Below are 15,514 nucleotides of genomic sequence, written 5' to 3' on the forward strand. Positions count from 1 at the left end.
TGTGCATATTACTGTAAAATACTGTTCAATTTACAAAAATCCATTGGGAAAATCAGAATTTCTCAGAAAATACACACGCACAGTTGCTTTCAAGGATTGATTAAAAGCAAGCAAAATCTCATAAAACATATCTTTGAAAAGCATGTCACAATGTCCCCCCTGCTCACTTTAATAGTAGTAAAAGTCTTAGTAAATTTTAACAATTTCTGCTAATAAAGACAACAACCCGAATGACAGCAAAAATAAACTTTTTGTGAATAGAAAATAAAATAGATGTTCTGCCTTCTGTCTGAGCATCAGTTAGGCCTAAATGCATGCTTTTATATCGCAGCATTTATTGACATGCATAAAGTAGAGCTTTCTCCCCACCACAGTGAGAGGTGGCTGTGTCATGACTCTGCCTCATCATGTCATGTCTATTCTTGGTCTTGTGGCAGAGTCATGGCAAAGCCTTAGGTTATGTGTGGAGAGAGACATTTTGGCACTTTCGGCCTTCCACATCCTCTCTCTCTCCGGGGTGTTCTGGAGGATCGTGCCATGCAGATCGGAGTCGTGGGCATCACCGCACCGTCCGCCTCGCTCCCTGCAGCCTTCCCTCCACCAGTCAGCCTTCGAGGCAGGCGAAGGAGGAGGGAGTCCTGGAGTTCCTCATCTGAGGCATCCACTAAAGTAGACTAAAACTAAAGTAAAATAGCGGTGCGCCATTGATTAAAGCACAACGACAAACACACTTCACACAAAGACTCTGTGACAAACTGTTTTGCGCGCTGCTACACTGGCTAATTTATTCTTAGCACAGACCCAAGTTTTTTTTAGCACATACAGCCCTGGGAAGGTTTGAATTTTTTAATAAAATATTTTAAACTCACATTTCATGTCCGGTTTTTCTCATGTGGCAAGTGCCTGTATAATACGCCCTTTTCACATAATGTCACTCATCTTCCGTTCTGCCGCGAAGCAGTGTATCGTTACTTCCACTAACACTCCAGTTCATAAGGTGGTGGTAATGCACCTACAAGCTGGTTTGCCATCCGCCAGTAAAACTCAAGAAGAAGTTACTTCCGCTAGTGCCCCAGAATGGAGTTTACCAAGTCCCTTGCACATCTGCCACAAATACGACTAGATAATGTAAAACATCTTGCAGACAAATTTTCGCTTTTACGACAAGATCAAAGCTAGATAAAGGATACAAATTCTTCGTTGAACAGTACCTGTTTGATTATGAAGGTAAGCGTTTTGTTTTCTTTTTGTGTTAACGAAGGTGCTAGGATAAGTACTTGAATATGTGTTCTGTCAGTTTTTTTTCACTGTTGTTAAATTCCAGCGCGATGACAAAACGGAAGTTCTTCTTCTTCTTGTTTGTTGCAAGACGGATGTTATGATACACTGCTTTGCGAAAAGGCGGAAGTTAAGTGACGTCATTGTGAAAAGGGCCTATAAGCGGGATAATGTACAGGTATTACTTACCAGTATTCCACAGTTTTGACGGTTACGTTACGTTAAATGCCAGAAAAAGGTACCACGGACACCTCCAAAATTCCAAATGGCACAGTTCTAACAGAAATGTTTTAATAAAAACAAAAAATAGATATGATATTTAATCATAACATGTAAATCCACCATAATCCACCGCTTAAATGTAACTTTTTTTGAATGCTTTCACTGACTTTAGGGTGGGGAGGGGTTCTGAGGGGAAAAGGTAACCATGGCTTAATAATGCTATTCTCACCCAAACTGCCCCACTAATTCATGTTTGGTTGGTAACAAGTTAATGCATTTGAAGTTTTACATAAAATAATTACAGAAGTAATACTAACCTTTTTGTTGAGTCATTCCTCCGTTATCTGCCACTCCCAACAAACGAAAAAAACTTGAAAAGAAATCTCCCTTTTCATTGTTCAGTTTTCATGGGCATTTGCACTACTGTATATCTATTTACAGTAGAGAAGAATTACAGTAGTGAGCATACATTTTCCCATAATCCTTTGCTATTTACAGTATAATACTGGTTACACATTTAACAGTATTATACTGTGCATATTACTGTAAAATACTGTTCAATTTACAAAAATCTGTTACAGTGTATGTCTGTACTCTAAATCAGAATTTCTCAGAAAATACACACGCACAGTTGCTTTCAAGGATTGATTAAAAGCAAGCAAAATCTTGTAGGGTATGGTCGGATCAAAGTTTACCATCTGTGATCGTAAAACACAGTAACCTCTCAGCAGGACTACGACCAGGCACCAACAAGTCTGGCCAAATGTCCTATTCTCAACACCTTCATCTAAACCAGGACAGATTTGGATACTCTCCCCTAGACTTCAAAGGAGGTTCTTGCGGGAGGACAGGACTGTTCACCAAAGTGAGAAAAGCCATGTGGCCCCCAGGGACTGAGAGCCTCAAATTTTTCCAAAAGAATGTCTCTTTCTCTTTCCTTAGCCACAAAAGACTGGTTTAAAGTGTATACACATGAATCTCCACATTGTATGCTTGCCTCTATGTTATTCTCCTTCACCTATAACCTCAAAGGCATATGTGCTTAGTGGTATTCTGTGTATATTTACATTCTTGTCCAAACTACAGGTCAATGTAATTGTAACCCTTTCATGTTTCATATCTACGTGTTCCCCTTTTCATGTCTTAGAATATGGTGTATAGCGCCGTAATGTATTTTATACCATACTCATTTTATTCTATTCTAAGTCTATTCCTGCTCCAAACTACCAGGCGGTCATAAATGCAAATGAGTTAGTGTGCCGGACAAAGAAACATGTTTTCGCGCCCAAAACTATCTCATCTCATTGGATCGCCCACCTTGGAGGGGCGTGACGCCTTCTGTGTTAAAACATCTGAACACGCAAGAAAGCTTGCTCTTTTGTGTATGTTCGTTCGCTTGGGTGCGTTCGCGCTCCTGGGTGCGTTCGCGCTCTCGAGACCTGCCTCTCCTCAGAGACAGCTTTCTTCAGGCAGTTTTGCTTCAAACTAAATCAATGGACTCACGGCCCGCTCTGAACGCATCAGGACCCTTTGATACGCCAGCACGTGTCCCGAGAAACAAAGAAGCCAATGCAAGTATCTGAACTATTGCTAACCAGTTGCGAATAAGCTTTGCCCCTTTTAAATAAGGAGATTTGTCCTTGATGGTTCGTGCAGATGTGAATAGCTGATTTAATACTGCCTTTTTCTTTGCTTTATCTATTTCTGTCATTCTTTACTGCTTTTACGTTTTTATGTTAGTTTGTAAATGTTTGGTCTTTGTTAGTAGTTGGTTTTAGTTCCCCCGTAGTGTAGATAAAGAAACCGCATGTGTATCCACGCTCGAATTGTTTCTGTGTTTATTTATCACATATCAAGGTCACTTAAACTGCTTGATTTCGTTAAGATTTCTGAAGTGGTACTGTACTACAGTAAGAATATTGTTTTTCCAGGCCAGGTGAGTAATATTTCTTAGAGTTGATATACGACCTGCTGATCACTCGCTGGACGAGTACATTTTAGTTTGTCGCTGTTATTAGCTCTGCTGCATCAGGTTAAAGTGTATAAAATAATTAATGGTTAATCACAATTAATTATACGTATGTTACTGTGGTTAAACTCATAGTTTCCCCGAAATACACTACAATCTCATAAAACATATCTTTGAAAAGCATGTTACAATGTCCCCCTTGCTCACTTTAATAGTAGTAAAGGTCTTAGTAAATTTTAACAATTTCTGCTAATAAAGACAACAACCCGAATGACAGCAAAAATAAACTTTTTGTGAATAGAAAATAATGTTCCGCCTTTTGTCTGAGCATCTGTTAGGTCTAAATGCATGCTTTTATATCGCAGCATTTATTGACATGCATAAAGTAGAGCTTTCTCCCCACCACAGTGAGAGGTGGCTGTGTCATGATGACTCTGCCTCATTATGTCATGTCTATTCTTGGTCTTGTGGCAGAGTCATGGCAAAGCCTTAGGTTATATGTGTGTTGGCACTTTCGGCCTTCCACATCCTCTTTCTCGCCGGTGTTCCGGAGGATCGTGCTATGCAGATCGGAGTCGTGGGCATCACTGCACCGTCCACCTCGCTCTCTGCATCCTCCCCTCCACCAGTCAGCCTTCGAGGCAGGCGAAGGAGGAGGGGAGTCCTGGAGTTGCGCGTCGGAGGCGTCCAACCTGGAGCCAGCCGCGCCCTTCACCTCATTCCTTCAGCCGACCACCAGTCTGGTGGTTCGGCTGAAGAAGAAAAGGCAACGGAAAGGGGCACGGAACCCAGCCGGTGCAGCCGGCATCCCAGCCGGCGTCCCAGCCGGTGTCCAGTCCAGCGTCCAGTCTGGTGCAGCCGGCGTCCAGTCCGGTGCAGCCGGCATCCAGCCCGGTATCCAGTCCGGTGCAGCCGGCGTCCAGTCCGGTATCCAGCCCGGTGCTGCCGGCCTTCCAGCCGGTGACTCAGCCAGCCTTCTAGCCGGTGTCTCAGCCAGCGTTCCAGCCGGTGACTCAGTCGGTCCCCAGCCTTGTCCAGCCGGCCTTTCAGCCGGTCTCACATACTTTTTCCGGTCCGGCCATGTGGCCGGCAGGTCCCCCCAGGACTTCTCCCGTCAAGTCCCCCGGGACTTCGCGCTTTCGAGCGCCGCCCCAGACTAAAGCTTCCCCACCTAGCTCTAACCCCTATGGACTTTCCCCCATAGACTCTGTTGTCCCCCCCCACCTTGTTTGTTATTTTTATTGTCCCACCCCAACCCACTTATTATCATTGCTTGTCTCCCATTATTAATGTTCACCATGTTTTGTTGGATTTTGTCTGTTACCCAATCGGTCCTGTCACGTTAGTCTACCCCTTGGTGAACACCTGGGGGTGTTCATTAAGGGGGGCTTCTGTCATGACTCTGCCTCGTCATGTCTATTCTTGGTTTTGTGGCAGTGTCATGGCAAAGCCTTAAGTTATGTGTGGAGAGAGACATTTTGGCACTTTCGGCCTTCCACATCCTCTCTCTCTCCGATGTCGCGTTTCTGTTCCCGCCCTCTCATTCCTCGTTAGCTTCTCCTCAGTGTTTCATCCCCCTACACCTGTTCCCTTGTTAATTTTCCTTTGTTTGTTTCCCTATATAATGCCCTTGTGTTTTCTGTCCTGTGCTAGTTCGTTTTGTGACATGTCTCTGATACAGAGAGTATTGTCTTGCCTGTGATCGTTACCAAGAGTCAAGTAAGTCAAGTCCAGTCAGTGTAGTTATTTGTCTAGTGTTGTATTCATCTAGTCTAGTTAGTCTGTGTTCCTGTTGTCTACTTGATTATTCCCTTTGTCATTATTGTTTTACCCCCTCGTGGGCCTTTGTTTTGTGTTTTATATTTTATTATGAAAGTCTGTTGTCCAACGCTGCCTGCAATTGGGTTCTTCCCCCACAAACCCCTGACAGGCTGTTGCAAAAAATGTAAAGCAAATCATAAAAATGCTAATTAATTACATTGTGTTATATATGTATTTTATTAAGAAAACAATATACATTTATACATGATATATTTATTTAAACATATTTTACTTTTACCACTGAAATCGATTTTTACAAACGTCATATATAGTGCTTGTGGCAAAACATCCTTTTGTACTACATTAAATGTACATTGTATATTTAGCATCTACCAGCAGGGAGCGGTAAAGAACCAGTAGTTTGCAAAGAAAATTCATTTATCCAGGTCGACAGGTGTCAGTATAGTGTTCGAAACTAGTTCTGGAAACTAAACGCAAGCGCCGTTAAGTGACTTTTTTATAAAATTTCATTAAACTGAGAAAACTGGTCCAGGAGAGACTGTCTAACATCGTTTTAATCAATCCAATGTTCGGATTGCTTTCCACTAGACAGAGCTGCCTCTGCTGAAGAAAATTCAATGTATTCGAGGGCCACTCTATCTTAACTGCTACAACAACCAGTAGCCTAGTTCCTAATCATTCTCTTAGGATACACATTTTTGTTCTGTTATGTTACAGTCAATTTCGAATTTCATGAATTTGACCTACTGTATTCCATCCATGCAGATATTGAATTTCCTTGTGAACATTTTCACAACTTGTCATGTTTAAAATTTCATTTTTATAGACTTTATATAGCAGATGCAGTGCAGTATATACAGTAGTTTGAGTCTACCCATATACAGAAAAAAATGATAGGCCTATATGGAAATGTATATGTCACAAATATATGTCAAATTCTTGTACATACTGTATATACAACATATAGCCTATTTAAACATATTACAAAAATGGCCATTTTCATATATGTCACAAATATGTTCCCAAATACATAAATAGCCTATGAGCCATATATACGTGGTCATGTACAGATAAAACATATTTAGCATTAGGGTGATTAGTGTTTCATTTAGTTGGGATGTTGACTCTTGGCTTTAACTTGTCTTTCTTTCATTGCAGTGGTGTTTCATAATAAACACCCGTGTTTTGATTTTGAAACACAAAGACACAATGCAGTTTTCTTCAGTTTTATGCTGTCAATCAGCAAAACTCATGAAATAATGTAATGTTAATTTGTAAAAATGTTGGTGAAGAAAATGCAGCTGTTTTGATGTAAACTATTTTTAGACCATTAAGAAAAACTTAGGCATTCCACATACAAACCTCATCAATGGTGACATTCTGAAAAGCTTCATTCTGCAATGCAAAGGCTATATGATTGTTATATGATTGTTTGTCACAATCAATGAGGGTTCAATGTGGAATTTTTAAGTTTTTCTCAATAGAACTGTTAAAAATGTTTACAGAAATTCTTCTTTAAAAACAGCAGCACTTCCTCAACCAACATTCCTGCCAAGTAATGCAACCTTATTTCATGGTATTTTTTGATTGACAGCATCCAATTGAGACAAGTTAAAGTCAAAGGTCAACAACCCAACTAAATGAGACACTGATCCCCTCTAATCGTAATGCTAAATATGTTTTATCCATATATACTGTATATGGCTCATATATTTATGTATTTGGGAAAATATTTGTGACAAATGAAAACGGCCATTTTTGTAATATTTTGAAATATATGTTGCACACAAGTATTTGACACATATTTTTATATCTGTGGAAACCATAGACGAACATGTATGTTGTGTTTTTATATGTGTTTTACATATATTTCTATACATCATTTTTCTGTTTGGGTAAGCAAGTGTAAATCGAAAAAAAAATCATGTTATTCTCTTCTTAGATCAACAGAAGGCGCTCAAACTCAACTCAAATGATGTCTTGGCCCCACCCTTATCAGTTGTCCTTTTTCATATTATGCATTTTATGTCCCCTGAATATAATGCATTTGAAATGTTCTTTATCTGACAAAATTCGAGAAGAGAAAGATGATTTTCCTTTTTTAAGCGCCTTAAAGAAATGATTCACCCAAAAATGTCTATGGTCAAGTAGTGGGGACTATTCCTCTAATCTCGTTGGTTATGTCTTTAAAACGGTTTTATTTTATTTTATATATCTCTGTAGCTACTATACAGAGAAACCGAGTTACATACCTGTACATCTTATACTTTTTCGCTTGGGTTCTTTTTGTTTTCTTTCTCTCTTCTCTATTTCTCTCTTTAAGTGACATCGAGTGTTGGATGACGCCACCACAGCACCAGATAATCAGGATAGAATATATCCCACTGAACTGACATGTCACAGTGTTCCGGTTAAGCAATGACTCTTAAGTAACACGCGATCATTTGTTCTCACTACCTTTATCTTGTCAAATTGTGCTAACGTGTTAATAGTTTTTTTTTGTTCCAATATAGTGAATGACAACTGCATCTCAGTTCATCAATTTATAATATGTTAATTTATGACGAACTGCGTTAAAATACACTCTAAAAATGTGTTTAACTGAATATGTCCATATTATGGCCTAACTATGTGTTGAAGTTGTTACAACACGTTACACATTAGCGACGTAACAAGTAGGCCCATGCTAGTATATTTATTACACACATCTGGGCCAATTAGATAATTTATTCACTTTCGAGCTAATGGTTTGGACGTTTTGTCCCAGTATGTTTAAATATTGTCTCGAGTCTACTCAAATTGAGTAAATTTGGTGAATCCAGTGTATTGTCAGCGTGATTCACCTGAGTGAATCTGTATATAAGAAAATATGACACAGTGACAATTCTTGATGTGCTGCTGTCCACGGTGCTGAAATAGATATACACCTTGGTTGTCAACACCTTTAGGGGGAATATTCAGAAGATTTTCCAGCTTTCTTCAGGTACATTCTTTCGCCCTTTTAGGTAATATAAAGCTTTGAAGATATTACATCGTCATAAATTCAAAAGTCGGACACTATTATAATTTTAGCATCGTAATTGTTTTTATAACAGCCATGTCAATGGTACACCTGAAAACTATGTGCACATGTAGAAATATTTCCTTCTTAAATATAAGCATCCATTACCTACATATAAATAATTCTCAAATCCTGGACAAAAAACGTTACATTTTGCTCACAAAATAGGTGAACTCATTATAAAATTGGACGGAGAAGACAACATGCAAATAATATAGAAAATAAATACAATGTTTTGCATCCATTCCCTTTTCCCTTAAACGAATGCGCCGGTTGTAACTTGTAAAACATTATAAAGACTCGGTGAACTACAAGGGGGATGTGGTCTAATGCTTATCTAGACGTCAATACGCTTTAACACTATACAATTTGAGCCACAAAAACACAGCTGTAGAAAGACACACAAAACGTTTACGTATTCCTGTCAACAGTGAAATATGTACTTGTGCCATTTTGAAGAACAATTCGCATTAGATTAATAGTAAATATGTAGGTGAATTTTTGCAGAGCCCCTGGCTCTAAGGCTTGGTAAATTTATAGGTAAAAATATATAACAGATGCCTCATTTGGCAGTATTCTGTAATGCAGACATGTAACTTACGCTATTGGTACGGTTAGAGTCAATGTAAACAAATAAGTATGGCGCCAAGATATAATGACGTGTATAATGACATTGTATAGTCATGTGTCCTTCGTTAATGTTATTTGCAGCAGACGCACGCGTTGCAGTCTATTGGTTATTTTACTTAAACATGATAGTTGACCACAGCCATAACGAAAATGTCCGGATAAAGTCAAAATGATAGTATAATGTGCATGATACTATTATCCAGCTTGTGGTGTAAACCAATGGCATCGAAAGTAGTCAGTTGGCGACAAGAACTGTTTTTCTCAACAGCGAGTCCTTCTTTTGGCATTCACTTCTCTTTTTTATGGTATCAGTCACTGGAGTAAACTCGAGTTTGTTTGCTGAATCTCGCTGCCGTCGCTTTGTTGTCTGCATCAAACACTTACTTAGAACATGCTGGTCTTTACTAACGTGGCTTTGGCTACGTTCTGTCTTTGTAATGAGGAAAGTACACTAGCGAACGGTCCGCCCAGAGAGTCCGGAATGGAGGTGATGGTGCCGGGGGCTGTAGCCCAACCTTGACTCGGCGCAGTGCCTCCCATTCCAGCCACTGACGTCTTCACCTGTTCAACCGGCCCGTTCCCTGTGGCGCTGACCTGTCCTCCGGTGGGACTAGGTCCACTACAGTTAGATGAAGGGTTTGGGTTAGGCCCGGGACCACCAGTGCTATCGGGATCAGTAGCTTTTGCCTCTTTGCTGTCCTCCTCTCGAGATTCTGCTTTCTTCCCAGATCCGTTCTTTGCTGCTGCAGCTGCTGCGGCAGCAGCGCGCTCTTGCTTGCGAAATTTGGCGCGCCTGTTCTGGAACCACACCTGTAGGACATATTATTTGGTTACATTTTACAATAGTCTTAAATTAGAATTGCTTTAGTGGGTAATATTGGTAATAAATAACGATATAGTTTTTATATGAAAATTGTTATATAGCCTAAGTTAAATTTTGTTTCCATATGTTTAACATAGGCACTTAACCAAATATTTAAGTAAATAAAGATGGCAAGTAAAACGCTTACGAGATTTTCTCTCGTTTTAGGTTTGCATACATGTACAGTAAATAGGATATTTATAAGCAGAAAAGAGTTTTTATGGACTCTTATGTTTTAGTAAAACTCTTATGTAGTTTTTTTTCTCGTTTTGGGTTTGCATGCATGTACAGTAAATAGGCAGAAAATCAGAAAGATGCTTTAAAACCACACGGATTGTGAAAAGCCCTTAAAAAGCTATTTAAAAAGTAGAAATTCACAATATTCATTTGATATTTAACAATGTGTCACGTTTTTCTAAAAAAAATAAAAAATGCAGAAAATCTCAGAAAAAAAACATTGAAGGGAGCCGCACCTGTACTCGAGCCTCTGTAAGATCAATCTTTAGTGCGAGTTCCTCTCGTGTGTAAATGTCTGGGTAGTGAGTTTCAGCAAAAACACGCTCCAGCTCTTTCAGCTGAGCGCTGGTGAATGTTGTCCGAATGCGTCTCTGCTTCCGTTTCTCGTTCAAACCTCCGTGGTCTGTGAAAAGCTTGTAGGGAACTGTTAAAATAAAACATAATCCAGTTATTATTTATTTGTGAAAATACAATTTTAAGAAAATCGCTGTAATGTTATCAGAAATGTTTTGAAAACCATGCAATGAAGCATGTAACTATAATAGTAAGAAATAACATTCTGTATTAAAGGGGGACTAGCTTTATAAATTGTGTAAGATACTATCAGATCATGAAAAAAGATAATGTTATAAAAAGCAGCTGTAATCCTGTTATCTGTGAAACGCTGTTAATTGAATGTTATTGGAGACTGGATTGGAAACTTGTCATAAATGTTTTTATCTTCTCCATTGTTGCCACTGTAACTTCAATTCAGTGTCAATAATGAGCTTAAGTCCCTGGTTATTTCATTATTTTCGAAGGTTTATGTCTCATCGCAAAGTAAATAAATTATGCCATCATTTTGGCAGCTTAAGATAATTTTGTTGGCGGTTAGGGTGTGACTGGGATAGTGTAACCCCGTAACTGAATTACCTCTTGCCTGCAATCGCTTCTAACGTGATAAATTCTTTCATTTGTGTAAGCAAATTTCGTTTGGTAAATACTAAACACATTTCCATTTTCGAAAGCAATCAAGGCGTCCTATATACAGGGGCCGTGATTCTCGTGTCTCTCAGCTGGCGAACTAAAAGTGACTCTGGGCTTACCTGCGGCGTACGGACTGCTCTGGTGGTCCCGCAGGGTGCCCAGACTACAGGAGCCCGGTGTAAGCGACGGACACCCGGAGGTGGCCCCAAATGTCGTCCTGATGGGGTTGTACTGAAAGCCACTGGCTTGGCTGCAAGAGCTGAAGTCCGCATAGGCTGACGCCAGGCTCGATGTGTCCATCCCGGCCATACAGGACTCGTAGGCAGAGGAATTGAGGTAAGAATACTCCATTTTATACATTGAAAAGGCTCAGTGGAGAAGGAAAGCTGCACTCCCAAAGAAAAAAATACACACACAAACGTCAAATTAAAATTGGATTAAAATGGCGAGGAGTACATGAAAAAAGGAACCCAAAACGCGGACGGAGCTTGTGATGGCTGAATTTTACTGCTTTGAAAGAGGCTCGTGCCGTGGGTAGATGTGCACTGCTCGGCGCCTGCTCAAAAACTGCCCTCCTTTATAGAAGCTGAGCCTTGTTTTATGAAAAGCCTCCCAAGGAGCCGCCTAGCCCCAGGTCTCTAGAGCATATAGTCCTCATAATAAACTTGGCTCTTTCCGCTTGGACAATAGCACAGCGTTTGGGTCTTATTGCTAGCGCTTTTTTACATGACAATAACTCATCAGTCTATTGGGCTGGCACTGGGGGATCGGGCTGTCCAACCTCCCTATCATTGATCCCCTGCATCTCTAATTAGAATTTAATACCCCGCCATTACGCGCCAGCCCCCTCCACCACGTATAGCCCTCTCGCTCAAACCGCCATCTTGCCCTTTAATTCAATCATTCCACTTGGAAATAATGAAAGTTGGGTGACGATTCTCCCTGATCCAATTTTCCCCAAGCTTTTAAGCCTTTAAACCGACGGTATACCTTGGGCTGAATTTTCGATAGTATTTCCCCGTCTCCTTTTCTCTTTCGTTTTCCACAGCACCGCTTTGGCACTCACCGTTGAATTGCAGCAGTTGAAAAGACTATTGTGTTATGATAGAAGAATGTGCAATGCTTAATTTAGCAGGATACTCACAACCATTGCCAGCATAAAGGATGTAGCCTAAAACTGATTCCATTGCAACCATATTTAACAGCAATTTTATTACTGGATGGTCCCAATAATAATAATAAGAAGAAGAATAAGACGAAAAATATTTAGTTCGGGTTTAGAGAAAAAATGTTTTAGCATGCACAACTATGTGATTATAAATTAGTTGCTAATTTACATAGGGCTGCTCCATGTGGCTATTTATGAATTAATTTGGAATTACAATTTTTGCCGTTATTTTTTTATCCAAATAACAAAGTCGCAAATTAGCCTGCTGATCGAATCTTTTTCTTTAGTTACATAATTTTGTTATGGTAACAAGTTGCTTGCTGCGCTTTGCACGTATTTACATCATATGAATTAAATGGGTAGTAGAAACATCAGACATTTTAAACACGTTTTAAAAATATATCAATATATAGATTTTATTTCTATGGCTATATATAACATTCCTAGAGGTCATTTTAATCTAATTTAAAATAATTCTTTTGAAATAAAAGGTATCATACTTCGTATATGAAAGATGTGGACATCTTAAAAATTATAAACAAAAACAATCGACATATTTCTGGAAAAAAACCAAGGCCACGGCCATCACCTGATTTTGTGCAGACATAAACGAAAAACAAATATTTGATTGGTACCTGTTGTGTGATGTTATTAAGGAAAAGAAAGCAGATGCACCTGTGGTTGCACCAGATGTTTGTCAAAATACGCGTTTGGTGCAAAATGCAACAGACCCATTAAAAGCGGGTTAAGATTCATGAGCTGATGTTTATTCAAGGAATAACGTTTTTTCAAACGTTTTTTCCAAACCTTTCCATTATCTTTTTTCCTTCAGTTAGTTTCGTCTTCTTTGTAAAGAAAAAAAGATAAAAGACGATTAAAAGTTCAGTCTTTCTATAATACAACCCGCATCCTATTATGTAAATTTTTTTTCTTTCTACACGCGAGTTGTGACTAAAAGATGTAGCAAACGGTTAATTTGATTATTGAAACCAAAGACCAACTGGCCCACCGTCCTCCCTCCACGCGTCTGCGAACGGAAAAGAAGGCATCGGGAGGAATTAATCTAATAACATACAAAGGGCTGAAAACAGTCCTTTCTGATATGTTGCCGAGGCAAATACAATTATAGCGTTTACCATCCGTTTCTCCTATTCAAGCAGCTCTTTATTCTCGTGTTCTCTAGTCCACCAGCCACTGAAACGCCCCTCTTTTATATTTTCAACATCTCCTTTTATCAACTGGTTCTGCGATCTTTTGGGCGGTCTGAAATGTCAACATCAAACGTTTGAGATTACAGTTTGAATGAGCGACATATCCACCTCGATGCTTTAAGAAAACAAAACACACGCTGACATACACACTGTAGCGCCTGTTATTCTCAAGTATAGTGTTTAGATCCTCTCGACTATAGGCCTACTCTGTAATAAATCGGTTAAATCAGCATCCACCGGCATAATATCATTAACAGGTCAACAGCGCGAAGCACTTTAAAATAATCCCCATTCTAATAGCCATCCGTAAAACTGTAAATTATCAGTGATTAACAGTCTGATAATGGTGCAATAACCGTAATTTAGAGGTTAATTTGTGATTTAATGACTTATAAATAACAACGTCCATATGGTTTCACTTAAATAAATCAAATCACCGTGAAGCCAGCAAGATCTTAAATCTTTGGTGGCAAAGTGGCTGACAATAAGGTTGTAAGTTTAAAAAGGCGCAGTCGAGACTTCTTCATCCTTTGCCCGCCTGCTCTCTTGCTCGGTGCTCTCTGGGTCGGCGGGAGGACAAAAAGAAAAGCAAAATGTCTTTGTGTGTAGATCAATCCGAAAAAGAGAAAAGAAAAAGAGGAATGAATAAGTGAACGCAGAATCGTGAGACTCCTTGTCAGTCCGACCACAAGGTGCTCGGAAAATCTTTAGATCGTCAGAGGAAATAAATATAGCCTATATATTTATGCATTTTAAGTGTGGTTATAGAGTGTAAGCTTTAGAACTATTTTCTATCATTTCTTTCGTCACCATGCATTTAACACCATAGTTTGTCTCTATTTTATTTATTAATCTATTATTACTATTATTGTTATTTATTTATAATGCAGTGAAAATTGTAAAAAGCGCTATATAGTTTTTTATTGAATTGGAAATTGAATTTTGACTTTTAAGTTAATAATAATTATATAATGTTAATAATAATAATAAAAGTTGTGTTTTATTTTTAGAAAATTATTTTATATTGATAAATTGTTAGTTTTATAATTATCCATTATTCAATAATTTGATTGTTTCTGAACATCGCTCCAATGGATATTTTGCTTGTTGTTTTTAAACTAGAATTTGATCTTCAACGATTCAGCAATCATCAATTATAACTCAAGACTGTCAATAGCAATTACAGTCTCTTACAGATAGTCCTCTCCTAATTTTTAAAAATATCATTGACAAAAGAAGTAATAGTTTAAGGGTTGTATTGCCTTGTTCTGTTTAAACTAGCCAATATCACAAGTAACAATGCAGTTAAACGAAACTAGATTATATTCTAGTTCATATAAAACATGAACATAATTTTAAAAATATTGTCATTTACATGTGATCATTTATTCTGCCATGTTTATTCCCAACGAATAATCTTGCAGCAAATCTATTAAATTTCTCAAGTGGTATGAAAGACGTGTGTTTGGATTTTTTTATTAATATATCCATAATTACAGGGTATAAAATCACTTGCCTTTTTTGAGAATATGGTCAAAACCCAGTTTAGAGTTGGGGTAAGAGATGTCCCATATATAGGCGGTGTATTCGTGATAGCAACTTGTTATGGTCAGCTCAGCTCACGGGCCTTCCCAAGTGACCACGATGATGTCTGGCTTTCGGAGGAGCGGATTAGCATAAAAATCTTATTCTGCAGGGACAGTATTAGCAAACATATTACCCTCTAACGCGGCTCTGGCCCCGCCGAGATCCTGTGCTCGGAATCAATTACGAAATTACTCCAACCTCTAAGTCGACATTAACGGGAGTAGAAATGCCATCGACCGGACCGAAATAAGATTTTGAAAAGATGTGATTATTTAATCTCTTGCCAGTGTTTAAGAACCCGATTCATAAAATTGTCTAAAATGAGATGGAATTAAATTCTTATCGGAGTCCCCTGTCATCGTTTCATCCCTTGCTGTGTAACGCTGGTTTAACAGTGACCCTCATTAGATTTGGAAAGAAAGGCCCATCTCCAATTGTTCTCTATTATAAGATAACCTGTATTTTTGGCCTATCTTAAGGGTATCAATTACAACTAATTTTGTTCTTTATGAAAACCATAGCTTTGCCATGATATATGTAA

At 38.8% G+C, this 15,514-nt stretch overlaps 1 protein-coding gene across 1 annotated transcript; it reads right to left on the reverse strand.

Annotated features, from left to right (window-relative positions):
• Positions 1–8,328: 8,328 nt before the first annotated feature.
• On the reverse strand, positions 8,329–12,168 carry phox2bb (paired like homeobox 2Bb). The gene is made up of 3 exons (XM_057350259.1): positions 11,127–12,168; positions 10,278–10,465; positions 8,329–9,752 (listed from the first exon to the last, which is right to left on the reverse strand). The coding sequence occupies exons 1-3, from the start codon at positions 11,365–11,367 to the stop codon at positions 9,327–9,329; spliced, it is 855 nt and encodes a 284-aa protein (XP_057206242.1). The 5' UTR covers positions 11,368–12,168; the 3' UTR covers positions 8,329–9,326.
• Between the last annotated feature and the right edge of the window lie 3,346 nt (positions 12,169–15,514).

The sequence above is a fragment of the Triplophysa rosa genome, linkage group LG13 (assembly GCF_024868665.1).
Source record: "Triplophysa rosa linkage group LG13, Trosa_1v2, whole genome shotgun sequence".
Classification (NCBI taxonomy): Eukaryota; Metazoa; Chordata; class Actinopteri; order Cypriniformes; family Nemacheilidae; genus Triplophysa; species Triplophysa rosa.

Bases quoted from the DNA above. Each gene is read 5' to 3' on its own strand.
- phox2bb (XM_057350259.1), bottom strand. From the start codon at position 11,367: ATGTATAAAATGGAGTATTCTTACCTCAATTCCTCTGCCTACGAGTCC. The intron at 10,466-11,126 runs GTAAGCCCAGAG...TTATTTTAACAG, and splicing joins GAGCAGTCCGTACGCCGCAG to TTCCCTACAAGCTTTTCACA. The intron at 9,753-10,277 runs GTGCGGCTCCCT...TATGTCCTACAG, and splicing joins TTACAGAGGCTCGAGTACAG to GTGTGGTTCCAGAACAGGCG.